The following is an 18,238-nucleotide window of genomic DNA, read 5'->3' as shown; positions in this document are numbered from 1 at the left end:
CCAGGAACTGCTGCAGGAGTAGAGAGCAGCATCTGGAACAGGGAATTCACACAGTCTGCCCGGGTCACAGCACCCACTCCATCCTGCCTACGGTGAGGACTTGCTGAAGGTGCTGATGAGTTTGTGGTTGACTGATAAAAGGATTTTTCCCCTGTATAAAAGCCTATTTTAAGACCATGTTTTTCAAAGATAACTAGGCGGAAAGTAATGCAATAGGAGCTGTGATTTAGTCCAGCTACTCTACCAAGTCCTCCTGTAATTTCCTGGATGATCTGGAGTCCTGTCCTACACTTTTTCATGGTAGCTAATACTAAAAACTGCTTCAGCAGGTGAGAAATCAGCCCTGTTCAGAGCTGACCCACTAGCAATGGTTGTGAAGGGCATTATCTTCCCTGTTCCATCAGTACGAGGCAAATGAGGGAGGCAGTTTCCTTCAGGGAACCAGGGCTGTGTTAGAGACACAGGAAGAAGGGAACAATGCCCAAGATTTGCATTTGCTGAAGGGCTCAGCACATTGCTCCCTTGTGAGCCGGCCAAGACCGACAGCACATGAATCCTTGTGATTCATCCTTCCCCTGGTCCACCTCTCTGCATCCAGCACGGCACAGAGAGCTCTGTGTGTTTATTTGTACACAAAAAGGTCTTTACTTGCTACTGTAGTATTTGGGTGCTTGGCTCAGGCTCCCAAGATGGAGCAGGGGTACAGACTGATCTGTTGAACCAGTATTTTCCACTTTTCTGCCAGACTGCTGGGTGATCTTGGGCACTTTACAGCAACTTCACCTCTCACCACCTCATTTTAATTCTGTAAAATTATCCTGCTTAACTTTGAATAGAGTGTAGCTGTCAACTGATGCAAGGGCAGGGTATGTTGTTTACACATGATTCAAATAAAACCAGTGCCTAAAACCTGAAAGCAGCAAGATAGAGAAATTGAGAAAGAACAGAGCAGAAACGTGAAATTGTTCCTCTGCCTCAGCTTTTCTCTGCCTGCTGCCCTTCCTAAACAGAGGCAATTACAGTCCAGCCCCATCATCCAGTTTACTCCCTGTCAGCCACGCTGAGAAGTTCAGGCTACCCCCCAAGGCATCATAAATGAAAGGTAAATAAGCCACACATTAGGAAGGGTCTCTTTAAAGGTTACAGTTCTGCTGTGCTGAAGAACGCACGTTTCAGGGCAGATCTTTCCCTCTGGAAGGCTCTGGGTATGGAAACCTGGCAAGAAGGGCAGGTGCTCAGGAAGGGCACATTCCAGGCACTCCCTGCTGCTGATGCCGTGTCAGCTGTGCCTGCCCAGACTGTCCTTAGTGGTTTTAGGGGAAGCATAACCCAGGGATGCAGAGGTGCACATCCCAGGGATGCAGGGGTGCACATCCCAGGGATGCAGGGGTGCACATCCCAGGGATGCACAGCACGGTGAGGCTGCTGGGGATGGATGTGTCAGGCAGATGGACTCTAAGCTGTTGAAAAGGCTCCTGAGTTTCTGCTGCTTGTGAATATCATATACAGAAATTGTCTTTTCCTCCTACAAATAACTCCCCCTGGAGTTGCAGGAAGCGCTGTCTAAGGGCTCTGACTGTCTCAGGGTCGAGCTGTGGAGAAGCTGCAAAGCAGGGCAGCAGCTGCCCGTTTTGGTAGGAGGCAGACACGGAGCAGTGCCCAGCAGGACCTGCCGCGCTCGCAGGGCTGACCCTGCGTGTGAAGTGTCGCTTGCACCCTACACAGGCTCCCAGCGTTTTCTCTTCCGAGTGTTTGTTGAGCTGTTGTCTCCGGCTGTGGCAGGTCGGAAGCTGCATCTGGAGAAGGTTTGAACGTATCCAGCCGCTTTCAAAATCCCCCGTTGTCAGAGGGCTAAAAACCCTGAAACCCCCTCACCTCCGCGTCCCACACCTGGCCGTGGGTGTGTGCATGCCCAGCCAGCCTGCCCGGGAGGGGCTGCCCAAGCCCCGCGGGGACAGGAGCGGGCAGGAACGCCGGTCCGTGTGCCTGTGCCTGCTCCCGGCCCGCGCCGTGTCCTGCCCGTGTCACCGGAGCACGCAGGGCTGCGGCCATGCCCGGGTCCAGCTCCGGTCCGTGCCCGGCTGCACAGCGCGGGGTGCCGGGCTGCGGGGCGGCAGTGTGGGATGTGGTAGCGCGTGTTTGAGGGTGAGTGTGTGAGCGAGCAGTGTGTGCGTGTGTGTGTGAGAGTGTGCAGTGTGTGTGTGAGCAGTGTGTGTGTGTGAGCAGTGTGTGTGTGTGTGTGTGTGAGAGTGTGCAGTGTGTGTGTGAGCAGTGTGTGTGTTTGAGCGGTCTGTGTGTGTGTTTGAGCGGTCTGTGTGTGTGTGTTTGAGCGGTCTCTCTGTGTGTGTGTGTGTGTGTGTGTGTGTGTGTGTGTAAGTGCGCGCCCGAGCCCTCAGCGTGCCCGCTCCCCTGGGAGCCGGGCAGCTCCGCGCGGCCAGAGCGCCCCGGCGCTGTGGGGTGCTCTGTCCCTGTCCCGGGGTGCTCTGTCCCTGTCCCCGGAGTGCCCCTGCCCGCCGAGCCGTGCCGAGCCGTGCCGAGCCGTGCCCGAGCGGGGCGGGGCGGTGGGAGGGGGCTGGCCGCGGGGCCGTGGCGCGGCGGAGCGGCGGGCGCAGAGCGCGGCGGACACGGCTCCGCTCGCTCCGCTGGGCTCGGCGCACCGGGGCCGGGCGCTCCATGAGCCGCCGCGGGGCCGGTGCGCGCTGCGTTCGCTCCCCGCCGCGGAGCCGCCGCGCCGCCGGAGCCGGGATGTGACTTGCGGAGGGCTGGCGGACAGAGCTGCCCCGCCGCCCTCGGCCGCAGCGGACAGCGGGTGAGCCGGCGGCGGGGCGGGCGGGGGGACAGCGGCCCCGGGGCGGGCGGGGGGACAGCGGCCCCGGAGCGGCCTCGGAGCGGCCCCGGGGGTACGGCCGGGCCAGGGCTGCGGGCCAGGGACGTAGCGAAGCCGCTCAGCCGGCTCTGCGCCCTGCGCTGCCCGCAGAATTAGCTCGGTGGCCGCCAGCAGACAACAGGCTGGATATAGGAATCCTGGGGGGATTAGATGGGATATAGGGCAGGACGGGGGGGCTCGGAGCAGGGGCTGCGCTGCAGGGAGCGGGGCGCAAGGCTGGCGAGGAGGGCAGCGGAGTTCGGAGAGGATGGGGAAGAGGAGCGGGGACAGGCGGGGGAGGAAGAGACGGGAAAAAGAAACCGAGGAGGAAAAGAACGAAGGGACAAATGAGCGGAGGCTGAAGCGGGATAGGTACCGTCCGGGAGGAGGAGGAGGCTGCGGGCGGATTAGGGCGAGCCGGGAGCGGGGGCAGCCGCGCACCGGCCGCACGGAGGGGCCGCCCGGCCTCGCACCGCGGGGTGGTTGCAGCCAAGCCCGGCACCTCACCGCACTCCCAGCGGGGGCTCAAGGGCAGGGACAGAGAAGAGGCCGAGGGGGAAGAGCCTTTGTTGGCCCCCGGCCGGTCCCGGGGCCGGCGGCAGCTCCGGCTGGGTGCGGGTGCGCTGCAGTTTTCTCTCTAGTTAATAGAAGCCCTGTCTCTGTGTTACCTCTCCGCAAAGCCACGCAGAGAGAGGATTTAGCACTTATGTGAACCCTTTGTTTACACCTGCCCTTAATGTTTATCCCAAGGCTAACAGGATTTCCTGCGTGCTGAACCCAAACACCCAGCTTGGTGATCAGCGCTAGTACCGCGTTTAACGGGGATCCCCTCGCTGCTCACCAGCAGGGAATATCAGGGTTGAGGTGTTGTCTCGCTACATCAGGAGAAATCCGGTGACAGAACCCATCTGCGAGAATGCTGTGACATGAATAGAAACAGTCTGAGAATTAGCAAAGAAAGCAAAAACGTTGATTACCGTAATTGATTGCTATCGCTTGTGAATTCAACACCAGACGCTGTGGTCAGAAGTACCTTGGCACACGTGATACACTGATTCTGACCAAAGGGAATTCAGCTCCTAGAAAATTAGAAAGATACTTTCATAGTGTATTCAGCATCACAAAGTATTTCTAAATGAAAGCAATACTTTTTCTACACATCCTTTTTGGAGTGGGGGCTTGCTTTCTGTAACCGTGAGGCTGTAACAGAGCATGATGTGTGTCTGATGCAGGGGCTGTCAAAATCACTGCTGTATTTTTGCCTACAAAGCACAATTGCACTATTAATTATTATTCTGGAAATACACACGTCTCTTGAGTAGTCTGATCTCAACTTGGCTGTTGCTGCTCTGTTATCAGTCCTGGAGCTCATTCTTCAGTTCTGATCAAAAGCAGCTGGCAGAGATCCTGTGTTGTGATTAATTCCTCACTCCCGACTCTCCCCAACACTTCGTGGCGGGGGTGGAATTTCTTTTGCAGATTGCACCAGTGAACCAGTCTTCTGCCTGTGTGCTTACTATCTGTGCTACTATTGCTTATAACTCTTTGCATGATTACACATTTATTCTGGATATATATTCTGTAGCAGCATACAGCTGTGTCTTTTTGTAATCCCTTTGCAAGCTTTGGTCAGGAGACTTTAGCTACAGAAAGCCTCATTGATTTTTAACTGTGACAACTTTTTGATGACAACTGTGAGGTTTTCTCTTTCTGCTTAGTTGCTTGTAATTGTAGTTTGTACCCGCTGGGGCAGCTTTGTGTCTGCAATTCTGTAGTGACTCTATGCCAGATAATGTAATGAAGGGACCTCACTCTGTAGAAGACAGTGGAGTTATTACAGCTGTCATTGAGAGCAGATTTTGAGCCAAAAATTAAATACTGGATTGAAACAGTAGCTGTCCTGCTAATTGTTCACTGCTTTTGCCTAAAATGTGTAGGGCTTATTGATTAGAATATTGATTGTAAATGTTCCTGATTGCTCTGGTTTCAGGTACGTTGCCTTAATGGCTTTACCAAAATAAAATTTTGGAGAGGAATCTGGGGGGGAAAAAATCTCAAATTGCTTTTGCTCCCTGTGAACATTCATTGCAGTATGCAGGGGATGCAGCAGTGCCACAGGCTGTACGTGTGCTGGAATGTCTCAGTGCACTCCTGTGTTACTCGAGTTCTCTGGCAGCAGCAGGGAAGTGCCAGATGAATAGAGCACCATTGTTACTACTGTGAGGTTGCATAACTCTAGTGAGAACTAATCTAGACATAAAGATGTAAAAATACTCTTCCTCTACAGTTACTGATTTAAGTAACAACCAGCAAGAATGTGCAGTAAAATTTTACTATAAAATCTCAAGAGGCTCAGAACTCTGCCATGCTACCCACTGCACAGGCTTGAGGAAGATGCTATTTTAATAAAACCCCCATAATGATGTATTTCTGGTTTTTGCAAAAACAACTTTTCTGGAAAAAAAACAACAACTTCACAGTTTTCCCTTAAAATGATTGAATCTGTAGTTTTAGCTAAAGTTGTGGTATTCACTTGCCAAACTTGTGTGTTGTAATTCAGTGTTTCCCCTTGTTTTTGTAACTGTCTGTGTTCAGTATCAGCACTAGAAAGGATTTTTTTTTTTGGCTGGTAATGTCTCAGGGGGTGAATTATTAATATTGCCTGTTTTACCAGTTAGGCAGAAATTGATAGTAAACAGGTTAGAAACAAACTGCTTTGTTGATAGCAGTTAGGAGGAAAATATTCCTCCTTTGGAGACTTCAAGCTCTGCTTTTTTTGCTCTGGGCAGGATCTGGTGTTTAGTGAGACTCACTGACAGTGGGTAGGGAATTATTTCACACCAGGAATAGCTGTCAGCAGTCCTAGAGATTTTCTTGGTCAGTATTGTGGCTGTCTGGGACCTTTCTGAGGACCACTGATTATGTCCCATCAGCTTTCCCAAAAGCACAAAGTAACTTGGGAAAATTCCCCTGGAGTTGAACACCTCTATATTTCAGAATACGTATTTTGAATTCTGAGTATATTTTGTCATAGCTTAATTCCCCCTTTCCAAAACTAACCACTTCTTCATGGAGGGGGAAATAGTCAGATTAATTAACCCTCCCTTCCCCCTCCCAAACACTTCCAAATAGGAAGAGGAAACAAATGATGGCCTGACAATATGACTGCTTACCCATGCAGCACAATCTCCATGGAAACAGACTGTCCTAGAACAGCTCAATCACATGAGGGTTACATGACATGAATAAAGTAACCAGAAAACTGGAAAATATCTTAGAACTGGGGATACTTTCACTTAATTAATTACCCCCCAGGTCTTTGGAGAGTAGCTAATAAACAAAGCTAGTATTGAAAGCAATTTAGTCCATGCTTACCATAATTTGTAAGTGATGGGATAGTGGAAAATCAACATGACCCTCACTTTTAGGGCTGCTTATTGTGTCTAGTTTGGGTGACTTTAGAATGAATTTTGAATAATTTCCCACATGGCTTCCTACTTGTTGCAATTGTACCACTGGTTTGGAGCATTGCCTTCGTAAATCCCAGTGGATTTCCCCTTTTGTGACAGCAGGCACTGACCATTTCACACTTTTTAGGATGTTTCAAACACTCTAAAGAGGAAATTCACTAGTTGCAGTAGGAATTGACTGTGCATAAAAGGAATTGGAGAACTATCTTCGGAATGTGTTCTTCTAGTTAATTATGTACTCAGAGGGCAAGGAGATTTATTGAGCGTATATTGAATACAGAAATGAATATATTTCACTGATGATTAGTTTTCTGTCTGTAAAGTGGGTGTTTTTAACGTGGGTGTTGCAACAGAGTCATTGAAGGACGTGTTACACAAATCAGATATAAACAAGTGTATATTCTACCAATCCAGCATGAAGTATATTACAGAGAGGTAGAAAAAACAAATCACTTGTCCTTAGCAGGTCATTGCATCATTAGAACATTGCAGCCCTTCCAATAGTGCAAAGATTAATATCTGTGGGCTGGCAGAGATTGCCCATTACCCATTTCCTGTTTGTCCAAGCCCACATCACATTATTTGTCACAGCTTCCACTTCTGAGATGAAGGTTTGCAATAGGATGTTTTGTACCCTGTGTGGGTGAAGCCCATGGAGTCATTACAGGTTTATATTGGCATGTTTGCTGTCATGGTGCCCCTGATAGCAAACATCATAAACTTCATCATCTGTCTCCTGATGGAGGCTGGAAATGGCCATTGGACATGACACAGGGAAACACTGGTTTGAAGATTCAGATCCTCAGGATTTAACTTTGGTCATTACAGGACTGTAAAGCACGAGAACATCCACAGTTCTCAGCTCTAAGAGACACAGCACAGTTTCAGTCTATGTAAATAGTTCTTGTGTTGGTTGTGACTGATTGTGCTCAATGCAACACCACACCACTGCTTTACATAATTTTTGACTCTCGCTAAAGTTTTCAAAGTTTTCATTAAAGCAGTTTTAATCTCTTTGGTCAGGTAACCATTTATGGCTGTTGTATGGCTTACAGAAGAGCTCCTGATAGTTCCTCTGCTTTTCACTTTGCACCCTAAACATTGATTAACATTGACTGACATCACTGCCTGCTTTTGGGTGCTTTTCTTCGTCGTGCTCATACAGTACCAGTGGGAGTCTGGAACATCCCTCACATCAGTGAGGAAAATCCTGCTGGAACCTGCAGCTCCAACTGCTGCTGAAGGTTAACAGAGTCAGGTTTCAGATCTGCTCCTCACAGGGTTTGCTGCAGACTGCCCTTACAGGGCTGTGCCCAGGCAGACTGGGAGTTAAAGGTTACATTTTTTAACAATCTGCTTTGCTTAATAAAAGCAAACACCATAATGTATATTTTTAAAGCACCTAACCCATGTTCTTCCAAAAACTTCAAGTTGGGATTTGTCTAGGCTTTTGGTCCTGGTGGTCAAGTGGGATGTGTTGTGTTCCTGGAGTGTTTACCATTGTCCACTTTCTGGGTCCGGGAAAGAGATGCTCTGGGTTTTGTTATTTGTTCCCTTTGAATGGCTTTGGACTGGCTAAGAAGAACAATGAGGCATTCATTTTTGATTAGTTGATTGATGACACTGCATGTGTGCACCATTGTCACAGAATATGGGATTTTTCTAGACTGCCATTCCCATTTCCAAATGCAATCTAATACCTGGGCTTTGGAAGAGGATGAAAGAAGTGAATATGATAACTGCCTATTGACTGAGCATGAAAACAAGATTTTTCTTTTTTTTAAGAATGTAAAGTGTTTATTTTCCTTGGATTGCTTTATCCTTTAAAAAAGTAATAATTTAGAAAGTGGTTTTGACTCTACCTTTGTTCCAGTAAAAGGAGCAAAGCTGTGGGACAGGCTAATTGTGATATTGCTTACACCTGCATCAGGCCCAGTGCAACTTAAACATGCTTTAAACACCTTGATTTGAATGGAGTATTACATTTAAATAGGTACTAAGTGTCCAAGTTTGCAGATAATGTAATGTTTGCAACAGGATACATAATTTTTTCTGGCTGTGTTGTAGGCCATTTGCAGGGTCAGAGTTTGGAAATGTTGTTTTCAATCTGTGCAAACAGAGCAATAAGTCATTTTGCATTCTGAGTACAACAGGCAAGAGCAGCTTTTGGGAGGGCAGTGAAGGGGGCAGGGGGAGGCTGTGCCAGCTGCAGATCCAGTGCACAAACTGTAAACATTGGGCTACTGGAACAAGCTGGGCTTCAGCGGCTGTGAAACCCTCCAAACTCAGCTCTAGCTAAACAAATGCTTTGTTGTCTCAGACAGAAAAATGAAAACCTACCCAGCCATTGGTTTCTTGCTGCTGTTGGTGATCAGCTATGGCTCCTCAGAGAACTCCAGCACGCCGCGGGGCTGCGGGCTGGACCTCCTGCCCCAGTACGTGTACCTGTGTGACCTGGACGCCATCTGGGGCATCGTGCTGGAGGCCGTGGCGGGGGCAGGTGTGCTCACCACGCTGCTGCTGATGCTGATCCTGCTGGTGAGGCTGCCCTTCATCAAGGACAAAGAGAAGAAGAGCCCCCTGGGAATGCACTTCCTCTTTCTCTTCGGGACTCTGGGACTGTTTGGGCTGACGTTCGCGTTCATCATCCAGGAAGATGAGATGGTGTGCTCCACCCGAAGGTTTCTCTGGGGAGTTATCTTTGCTTTGTGCTTCTCCTGCTTGCTCGCCCAGGCCTGGAGGCTCCGCAGGCTTGTTCGCCACGGCAAGAGCCCGTCGGGGTGGCACCTGGCCGGGGTGGCCACGTGCCTGATGCTGGTGCAGGTCATCATCGCGACCGAGTGGCTGGTCCTGACCGTGGTCAGGGAGAACAAGCTGGCCTGCAGCTACGAGCCCATGGATTTTGTGATGGCCTCCATCTATGTCATGTTCCTGATGGTATTTACCCTGGGATTCTCGTTTTTCACGCTCTGTGGGAAGTTTAAGAAATGGAAGAAAAACGGAGTTTGCCTCATTATAACGCTTTTCTTTTCCATTCTGATCTGGGTGGCCTGGATGACTATGTACCTGTTTGGGAATGCTGAGCTCCAGAGAAGGGACAAATGGAGTGATCCCACTCTGGCTATTGCACTGGTGTCCAGTGGCTGGGTGTTTGTTATTTTTCATGCCATCCCAGAGGTCCACTGTACCATCCTTCCATCACAGCAGGAAAACACACCCAATTATTTTGATACTTCACAGCCAAGGATGCGTGAAACCGCTTTTGAGGAAGATATTCAGCTTCCTAGGAGCTACATGGAAAATAAAGCCTTTTCAATGGATGAACATAATGCAGGTAAAAATTGCCTATAAAGGACTATATTTTTTTGTAGTGTCAAGACAACTCTCTGTATGAGACATTTTTCAGGTGTTGAAAATGAAGGTCATGATAAATACAATAATTTTCACACTACACCTTGTTCCCTTTTACAGTTTTCACTAAGATATCATCTAGTGAGAGAGAAAAATAAGTGCAGACAATACATAAGTTAAAATTATCTTCTGCAGGTTGATCTTTCTTTGAAAAACTGAACAATTTCAAATGCAAACGCAACACCAAAAGAATTTAAAAAATCATTGTGGAAAAAATAACCTTTAAATAATTTAAATGACATTTTTTGTAATTAGCAGTTATCAACATTTAATACAAAATATTTTCCCAAAACCTCAGAAAAGAATGAAGTGATCTATGTTACAAATTGCTCAACCACTTGAGCAACAAAATAATTATTATTAATTATCCTTCCATTAAAATGGATTTAGTGCCACTTTGTGTCCCTGTGGGGGGAAGAAATGCCAAGTGGCTTACAGACAGTTCAAAGACAGCCTTTGTTCTGAAGGATTGAACATCTGAGCTTTCACGGAGGTTTCGAGGTAATTTGCCTTCCTTGTTGCAGAACGATGTCTGATCACACATCATTAAAATTTGCAGTGGAAATGTTTTTGAGTGATTGCTGAAAGGACCAGCAACAACTGGGTGCTTCAGAGATCCAAACCCTTGCTGGAGGTTCAAGCCATGTCAGAAATGCCAGGGATGCCTCTGACCAGCAGTGGGAAGCAGGAGCCCCGTGGTGTTCTTGCCCCACACCTGGATAAAGGATTTTGTTACAAGTCACACTGATTGTTTTTCATTCTATTTGAGAAGAATACTGGCCTGGTAGCCCAGGCAGGAGTTGCCACATTGCTGTGGCAGCCCCTGAAAGGAAGCTTAGGGCACGTGGTCCATGCACTTCACCTTCCTATTCACCTTTATTGATTTCCTCTGGGTTTGATGTTTCCCTGGGCACTGACCAGACTTGGAGGAAGACAGCACTTTTGTTTGGCACAGTGTTGGGTCAGGAAGGCATTTTTTCCTCTAAGTTTTTTAGCAGAAACTTAAAAGGTCTCCTTCTAGTAGAGAAGTTTGTTCTGTCAGTAGATACTGTAGGGGCAATGGTAAAACAACAAAAAAAATCACAATAAAAGAATGGTTGTTATTACTAATGTTCCAAAGCAAGAGGCAGTTGCACTGTGGACTGTTAAAACCACTCTTTTACTCTTTTTTTTTTTTTTTTTTTTTTTTTAGTGTGGTGGTTTGTTTTTACTGTCCTCCATCCCCCATTAAATTAATTTCATAGTAAAGTAACTGCAATGTCTTCAGTGAAGCTATTTCTGGCTAAGGCAGATCTAAGAACAAAATTGGATCTTTCACTCTGTATCACTCCCATTCATGGGTGCATTTTTAAAAAAGAACTGGAAGCTCCTTTTTGATCTAATCATTCAGTAATTAAGTTTTTTTGTGGAATGGATAGATGTATGATAGCTACAAAATCATTATACTGTCTATTATAGTGTAATTTATGTTCTGTTTTAATCTATCTGAATGACAGTACAATACAAAATAGATTTCCTTATCTGATGCCCTTGTTAACGTACACCATAATAAATGCCTGTCATTCCTATCCCATGGCATACAGGAATTTTTAATAGATCAAAACAGATTAAATCTTCCTTTGCAGCAGTTCTTTAGGGACTGGCTTGGGACAGCAGGGTTTGGAGACAAAACTTAGTAGCATGGTAGAGACTTAAAGTAAATACTTTAATAATAAGGCAATAATAACCAAGGTACTGAGTCAGATCTCTGTGCTGATGGTTGTCAATGGCAAAGCACCTGGAGTCTGTGAGCAATTGGCTCTGCAGGGGTGAAGAGAATGTTCTCTCCTTTCATCCATTTAATCAGACTCAGTTTGAGAATTCATCATCAAGAGTTCAGAAATTACTGGAAGGGTACTTTCTTCAACTACTTCATACTTAAGAATGATGTTTAAGAATAGAAGATGTATTAGTTGTAAAGTTTGGAAGACATGATAAGCAGAAAACAGTTCCCTGACTGTAATACTTGTTTCAGCAAATAGTTAGCTTTAAGTAGAAAACATGCCTGGACAAACATATTTTCCATTAATTCTTGTTATTTCCACTAATATTTGTATAAAACAATTTCATAACTTTGCTCTTTTTTAAGATTTTAAGCAGCATTTTAACAATCTGTACAGTGTTCAGGTTCAAACAAGCATATATCCTCCTTGATTCCTTCTTTCTTAGCAAAAAATTACCTTCAAGTTATGCATTGCAACAAGAGCTGCTCTATGCCAGGAACAACATGAAGCATTAATAAAGCAAACCTATTTTAAAGTCATTAACTTAAGCATCATTTAAACAGCATACTAATCTGGGATTTTAGTATTTATATGATAGGTTGAAATATCTCTTTATAAGAGTTGTTTTCACTCTAAACTTTTATTAAAGTATTTAGAAGGCCTGGACAAAGAGCAGTTGACTGAGTTCTCAGAGCTCTCTGGAAGTGCAGTGCACACTAGTAGGGCAACCTCTGTAGGCAGAGAGAATTTGCCTTAAACAAGAGAAATGTGGATGTGAAATGTAGAATGCAACAGCTGTCAGGAAACCCAAGCCCAAGCAGCTCTGGTATCATTAAATTTCATTTAATAACTTCTAGTACTACCACTCACAGTCACAGCCAATAGCTAAAAGCAAAGTGAACAAAATTTCAAATGTGTTACAAAGAGGCTTTGACAAATATCAAATATCCTCAGTACTGCTGGGTTTTAACCTATACATGCCCTATGCAAGTGGATTTATTTAATAGTAACATAAAAAGTACAAGGAAAAATGTTAAAACTAGTGTAAGAAAAAAAACCCCAAAGTATTTTATCTACAACCTTTGTCATAGATTCTCACATCAAAAAAGCTGAAGCTGTTTGCAGTTATAGGGAAAGACAATTTAGGAATATGAAATTGAATTTACTGGCTCTTTAAGATAGCTTTGAAATGACTGTGTATATTTTGTGTAAATATTCTGTATAAATATTTTCATGATTGTGTGCATGATAAAGATTTTTGTGTCTGTGTGTAATAGCAAATACCAGTGCAATCATGTGTGTTTATCACACAAGAAGTAGTCAAATAGCAAAAAAAAGGTTACTGACCTTGAGATGGTTAAATATCTAATAGAGAATACTTCATTCCAGTTTAGGCATTTTCATAATTTTTTCTCCCAGTGTTCTGCAAAAATAGAGCAAGTGAGGGTCTATATGTATCTGAAGTCAACAGCTGAGCATTTGCAGGGTGGAATTTCTGAATTTCCATGCCAAATCAGTACTGATCTTCATCTTGGTGCACAACTCCCAAGAGAGGAGTAGCAGTGGATAGAGGACAGCATATGGCAGGAGGATCCATTTAAATCTTCTACACAGAGCAACTACATTGGAGATAAATCCTAGCTTCATTAAAGTCTGGGCTGGAATTCTCATAAACTTCAGCTCATTCATGATTTCAGCCAGAGACTGTAGAATTGTAATTTGAATTAAATTTAAGAGAAGTTCTTGCCCTAGGTGCCTGAACTGGGCATGTTTCTGTTTAGCAGCTGACAGATGAGTTTTGCCCATTGTGTGATAAATGAGCTCTGTTCCTGGCCACGTCTGAGTGCACTGAAGTCATCATTTACCCTCAAAATTAAAGAGGGAGTTTGTATGTGCCAATCCCCAGCCTGCTTTAGAGAGAGCAGCATATCCCTCATTATGCATATCTCACTCAGAATGTACATCTTGAACCCAAACTTGTACTAAAATTAATGGGGAGACTGTTTTATTCCTGGTATAAACATCCAAAAGGACACTCAGTGTCTTCTCTGGCTTCAGTGATTTGCCATGTTTAAGCTATTCAAAAGCAATATTTACTCCATCTTTCTGGTTTCTCAGAGTAAATATAATCTGAAACATCTGGAAAATCCTTATTTGCTAGTCATGCTGAAGTAATGCTCAGGGGGTTGCGAGCATTGCTTACTGGCTTGAGCAAGGCTTTGGATCCCTGTCCACTGAGTTTGATAGAAAGGAAAATGTAACTTAACCCCACAGTATCCAGACCAACAGAGGAAGCACTTTGCAAAACATATTGTGCAAGATACATCACAGGTTTGGTGACTAAAGACACTGAGCTCCCACTGAAATGAGATTAAGCAAGCTTCAAAAATTTGGTTCCTTTTTCCCCCTCCCTAGCAAACAATTCATTTAATGTAAATCTGATTCTTCTGAGATGTGTTCCCAACGTGTAAGGGAAACAGCTGTTCAAAAGCAACATGGAAGTTAAAATCAGTGGCAAAGTTCCCAATAACCAAACTGGAAGGAAGAGGCTCTGTGGCTGCACAGCTTTAATTGTGTTTAAGAGTGTGATGTCTCTTTTTTCCAGCGCTGAGGACGGCAGGATTTCGGAATGGCAGCTTGGGCAGCCGGCCCAGTGCTCCTTTTAGAAGCAATGTTTATCAGCCAACTGAGATGGCAGTTGTGCTAAATGGTGGGACTGTAAGTATCAAAATGTGATGATTAAAGAAATCTTTGAAATGCAGTGATATATACAACCATTACTAATTGAAAAACCTGCTTTAGCTTATTCCCAGCAGGGGGAAAGCTATAAATGAAAATTTAAGGCAGCAAGTATGCATGTAATGCTTCCCTTCCCTCTAACATATGTAGCTAACGAGTATTTTGCATTTGTTTACTCGGCTATTCACATTTTGCAGTGCAGCTTCAGTGAACCAAGTTTTTTTGTAAGACAACATATTCAATGGCCCTTTCAAATTAAATTTGTGTTAAGGAATTTAACATAACTATTAAGTGACACCATTTCTAATCTGATTTTTTTCAAGATGGTGTGAGTCACACAGATGTTTTCAGGCAGTATGTTACTTTAAATAATTGTTGCAGATAATGGTTGTTCCACATATATTCCATTTACTTGTAAAATACATGTAATTCTTTGTAACTTAAAAATTTGTACATATTTTGAAAAGAGATTCATAAAAGAGGAATATAGAATATTTTCATGTTAATAGCTTCAATTTTTCTTCCTTGTAGAATGGTTTGGCATATCTTTGATAGACCTGTATTTTTGCAGCCTGGTTGTTGTAAGATTGGTTTAGTGATGCCAAACGGACTTTACAAATGTTTTTCCCATTATGTTTAATTTTCACTTTAGACATTTCATATAGCAGGCATACTGTTGAAAAAGAAAAATTTTCATCCCCACATTTTTCATGCATATCTACATGCTTCTTAAAATCTACTCATGAGCCAGTTTGTACTCATGTGAGTTGGGTTTTCTTTCTTTTGAATCATGAGCTGATTCCATAACTCAACCTCTACATTTAAAACCAGTTTAAAATTAACTGATTGCAGGTCTGGTTTTGTTTTTAAGTAAGTAAAGTTTTGGCTGATTTTAGTGGACAAGAGGGATTAGGTACAAGAATTCTCCTCCGTGGGTAAGACTGTGTGAAACATGTCAACTTGAGTAAAATGAAAAGGCTTGGCTTTGCTGTCAGTCATGGATTGCATCCTTCTGATGTTTTAATTAATCTCTGCCTGTTTTCTGATACCAGAATGTGCAGCTCAGGGAGAAGGCAGTTAAAGGATGAGAAGCTTGACAATTTGGGGTTTTTTTTGTTTGTTTTGCTGTATTCTGAGTTGGATACAAAGCTCATGTGTATATATAGTCATGGTTTTACAGAGAGATAAATGCACTGTATGGGTGGAAGATGAGTTTCTTTGTATCACTTTGCTCTAGAAAGTATCACTTTGCCATCTGGAAAGCTGTCCTGTATGTGTACTGTGATAAACACTGATTTTTGAACAGTCTAGATCTCTCAGTTATGGGTTTATTATCCTTATTTCCAGATACCAACTGCTCCGCCAAGTTACACTGGACGACATCTCTGGTGAAAGGCTGTAGGCTGTAGAGAATAAGAATCCTTGTTGCAGATGTTCCCTGGCAGTGTGTCTTTGAGGGAAGGAATCCATAACAGTACCAGAACAAAGCAACAAAACATCCAGGATCTTTCTAAATCCTTTAGAGGATTTTGCCTAAATGTGAACACCACTGAATGGAGAATTGCAAAAGCAAAATTGTAAAACTGAAGCTGAATCTAATTTAAAACAGAAGTAGGCACACCTTAAATTGGCAGAGGAGATATTGTATTTTGAAGTGTAAGATATTCTCTTGTCTGTAACTTGTGTGCCAGGCAAGCCTGGTTTTGGTGCTTGCCAGTTGCTTGCAAAATCCCTTCCTCTCACCTAAACTTAATTCATGTTGCCACAAGAGATTGCCACTACAGTGCGAAAACACGCGGGATTTCTTTCCATTTTTCTCCTTTTCCTGTCATGTCCAACGTCATGAGAAGTCCCCTGTTTGCTCCCTCCCTGGCTGTGCTGTACAGTCACGCAGCACCGTGTGTGGTCAGGCACGGTCCCTCGGTGGCAGCTCGGTCCCTGTGGCTCTGCAGGCTGATGGGCTGATGCTCTGCTCTCTCAGGAGCTCTGCTGTTCAGGAGCTGAGCTTTTTCAGGAGCTCTGCTGTTCAGCAGCCCTGCTCTGTCAGGAGCTGCCCTGGAGGTGCAGTTCGGAGCTCTGTGCGTGTTCTGGAGGTGCAGTTCGGAGCTCTGTGCCCGTTCTGGAGGTGCAGTTCGGAGCTCTGTGCCCGTTCTGGAGGTGCAGTTCGGAGCTCTGTGCGTGTTCTGGAGGTGCAGTTCGGAGCTCTGTGCCCGTTCTGGAGGTGCAGTTCGGAGCTCTGTGCGTGTTCCGTGCGCCGTGCGGAGCTCCCCGGGGCAGAGAGAGAAGCGCGGCCCCGGCAGGGGCGGCTCTCCCCGGCCCCAGGGCTGGACTCGGTGACCCGCAGTGTCACGGGTGTGAGCAGAGCCCAGGCTCCGGCCCTGGCAGGGCTGTTCTGGCCAGGCTGGGCTGGCAGGAAGGAGCCGGGCTGCGGAGGGTCAGAGCCCCGAGCCCCCGTTGTTGGTACGAGCGCTCCGCTCCCCTCGGCCGCAGCTGTTCGTGCATTTCAATGTGGTTGTGCATTTTAGTGCCTAGAGAGTAGAATCTCTGTGCTGGAGGTGGTTTGTTGTTGTTTTTGTTTTTATTTAAGGTGGTTTCTTCCCTAGTCGTCCCCTCCCCATGCAGTTTCTTCAGTTGATATAAGGCAGAGTTTTCAAGGCTTTTCATCTTTGTTTTCTCCAGGTTATTTAAACGGTTCCCATTGCCCATTTGTTGTGCCATGGTTTCTCATTATGTTCAAGCAATCATTCCTTTCTTTAACATTTAATACATATCGGAAATTGAAAACATCACTGTATCCTCACTGTTTGGCCAATGTTAATCTTAGCTTTCCTCAATACTAAAAGCTAATTGTTTTTACTTGAAGGCATAGGAAACATATAACAATTAAACTTTGCATATGCTGTAATAAAAATATATATTTTCAAACTAAAAAATAAAAAGTACAAATAACTGAATAGCTTAGTAGCTTCACAGAGAGAAGTTACTTGCTGTATACTGCAGAAGAAAGACAAGCTTTTTATTTTTCAAGAGTCTTCCTGATTCCTCATGTACCTCCATTTCTACTGAATTAGAGCCTAGTCCTGCAGACCTGTACTCCCACGAGTAGCCCCATCGACACCAGTAGGTCTACACAAGGTACAGAGGCTGCAAGGCCAGTCCCTAAGTGTTGCACACAGATATATGTATATATATATATATGGAAAAATATCTATTGCCATTCTTGCCATGATCATCTTATGGAGTTTTATTTCAAAGCCCTTCTCCTCCAGAAGCAATGTTTTTCTGTCATGCATGAGTGAAGGAGTATGTCAGCTCCCCCCTGCCCTCCCTCCTCGAGGCAAAGGAAGCATGTGCTTGTTTTAGGGATCCTTTATTTCATTTTGTATGTAACTAGATGGCCTTAGTAACCAAGTAGGGTAGGGGTGGATATTGCATGCTATCCAGTGACTTAGAAATACATTTTGCTTGTTATGAGCAGAGCTTTGATCAAATAAAATAATATTTAAGATAATGAGAGCCACCCAGAAGACACGTAATTTGGAACAATAAAAAAACTATTACCATCACTTGCCTGCAGAATTTTGCCTTTAAAAACCAGTTAGAAAAAAAATCCCTTATAAAACTCTTAGCATAAAAACATATAAGATGACCATGGCATAAATGGTAGGACAGGTTTCTTTTAAAGAGTTTATCATGCTACAACCAAGACTTATGAATTATAATACACATTTTACAGACCTTTGACAAAAACTATACAAGACATAGTTATCTTAAGAAACTTTCTTTTTCTTTTTCTAGATGTGACTGTATTGATAAATAGAGTTCCCAATCCTGCTTCTGATGAAGTTGTTTGGGATTTCAGGGCTTATGCAAAGATATGGCCAGATCTTACAAACTGCAGTTCACATGATGAGTCTCACTGGGTTAGTCATGTGGATATTCACTGAATTAAAAATTAGGAGGATTGGGTTTCATGTGTGGTGGTGAAT

The 18,238-nt window shown here is 44.5% G+C and overlaps 1 protein-coding gene across 2 annotated transcripts; it reads left to right on the top strand.

The window, feature by feature from the left end:
• Positions 1-2,693: 2,693 nt before the first annotated feature.
• GPRC5B (G protein-coupled receptor class C group 5 member B) lies at positions 2,694-16,657 on the top strand. Of its 2 annotated transcripts, none has more exons than XM_054270567.1 (4): positions 2,694-2,809; positions 8,661-9,670; positions 14,116-14,228; positions 15,597-16,657. In XM_054270567.1, the coding sequence occupies exons 2-4, from the start codon at positions 8,665-8,667 to the stop codon at positions 15,639-15,641; spliced, it is 1,164 nt and encodes a 387-aa protein (XP_054126542.1). In that variant the 5' UTR covers positions 2,694-2,809; positions 8,661-8,664; the 3' UTR covers positions 15,642-16,657. The 2 variants fall into 2 exon arrangements, with proteins under 2 accessions (XP_054126542.1, XP_054126541.1); XM_054270566.1 differs by having other exon boundaries at positions 8,657-9,670.
• Positions 16,658-18,238: the final 1,581 nt, after the last annotated feature.

This window comes from Melozone crissalis, unplaced genomic scaffold (genome assembly GCF_028551555.1).
Source record: "Melozone crissalis strain CALT ecotype California unplaced genomic scaffold, PUWL_Pcris_2 ptg000012l_1, whole genome shotgun sequence".
In the NCBI taxonomy this organism is placed as follows: Eukaryota; Metazoa; Chordata; class Aves; order Passeriformes; family Passerellidae; genus Melozone; species Melozone crissalis.
This window is presented reverse-complemented; position numbering and strand designations above follow the sequence as displayed.

What these genes read in the sequence shown, in the direction of transcription:
- GPRC5B (XM_054270567.1), top strand. Translation starts at nt 8,665, where the DNA reads ATGAAAACCTACCCAGCCATTGGTTTCTTGCTGCTGTTGGTGATCAGC. An exon ending in AATGGATGAACATAATGCAG is followed by an intron (nt 9,671 to 14,115) that starts GTAAAAATTGCC and finishes TCTTTTTTCCAG; the next exon opens with CGCTGAGGACGGCAGGATTT. An exon ending in TTGTGCTAAATGGTGGGACT is followed by an intron (nt 14,229 to 15,596) that starts GTAAGTATCAAA and finishes CCTTATTTCCAG; the next exon opens with ATACCAACTGCTCCGCCAAG.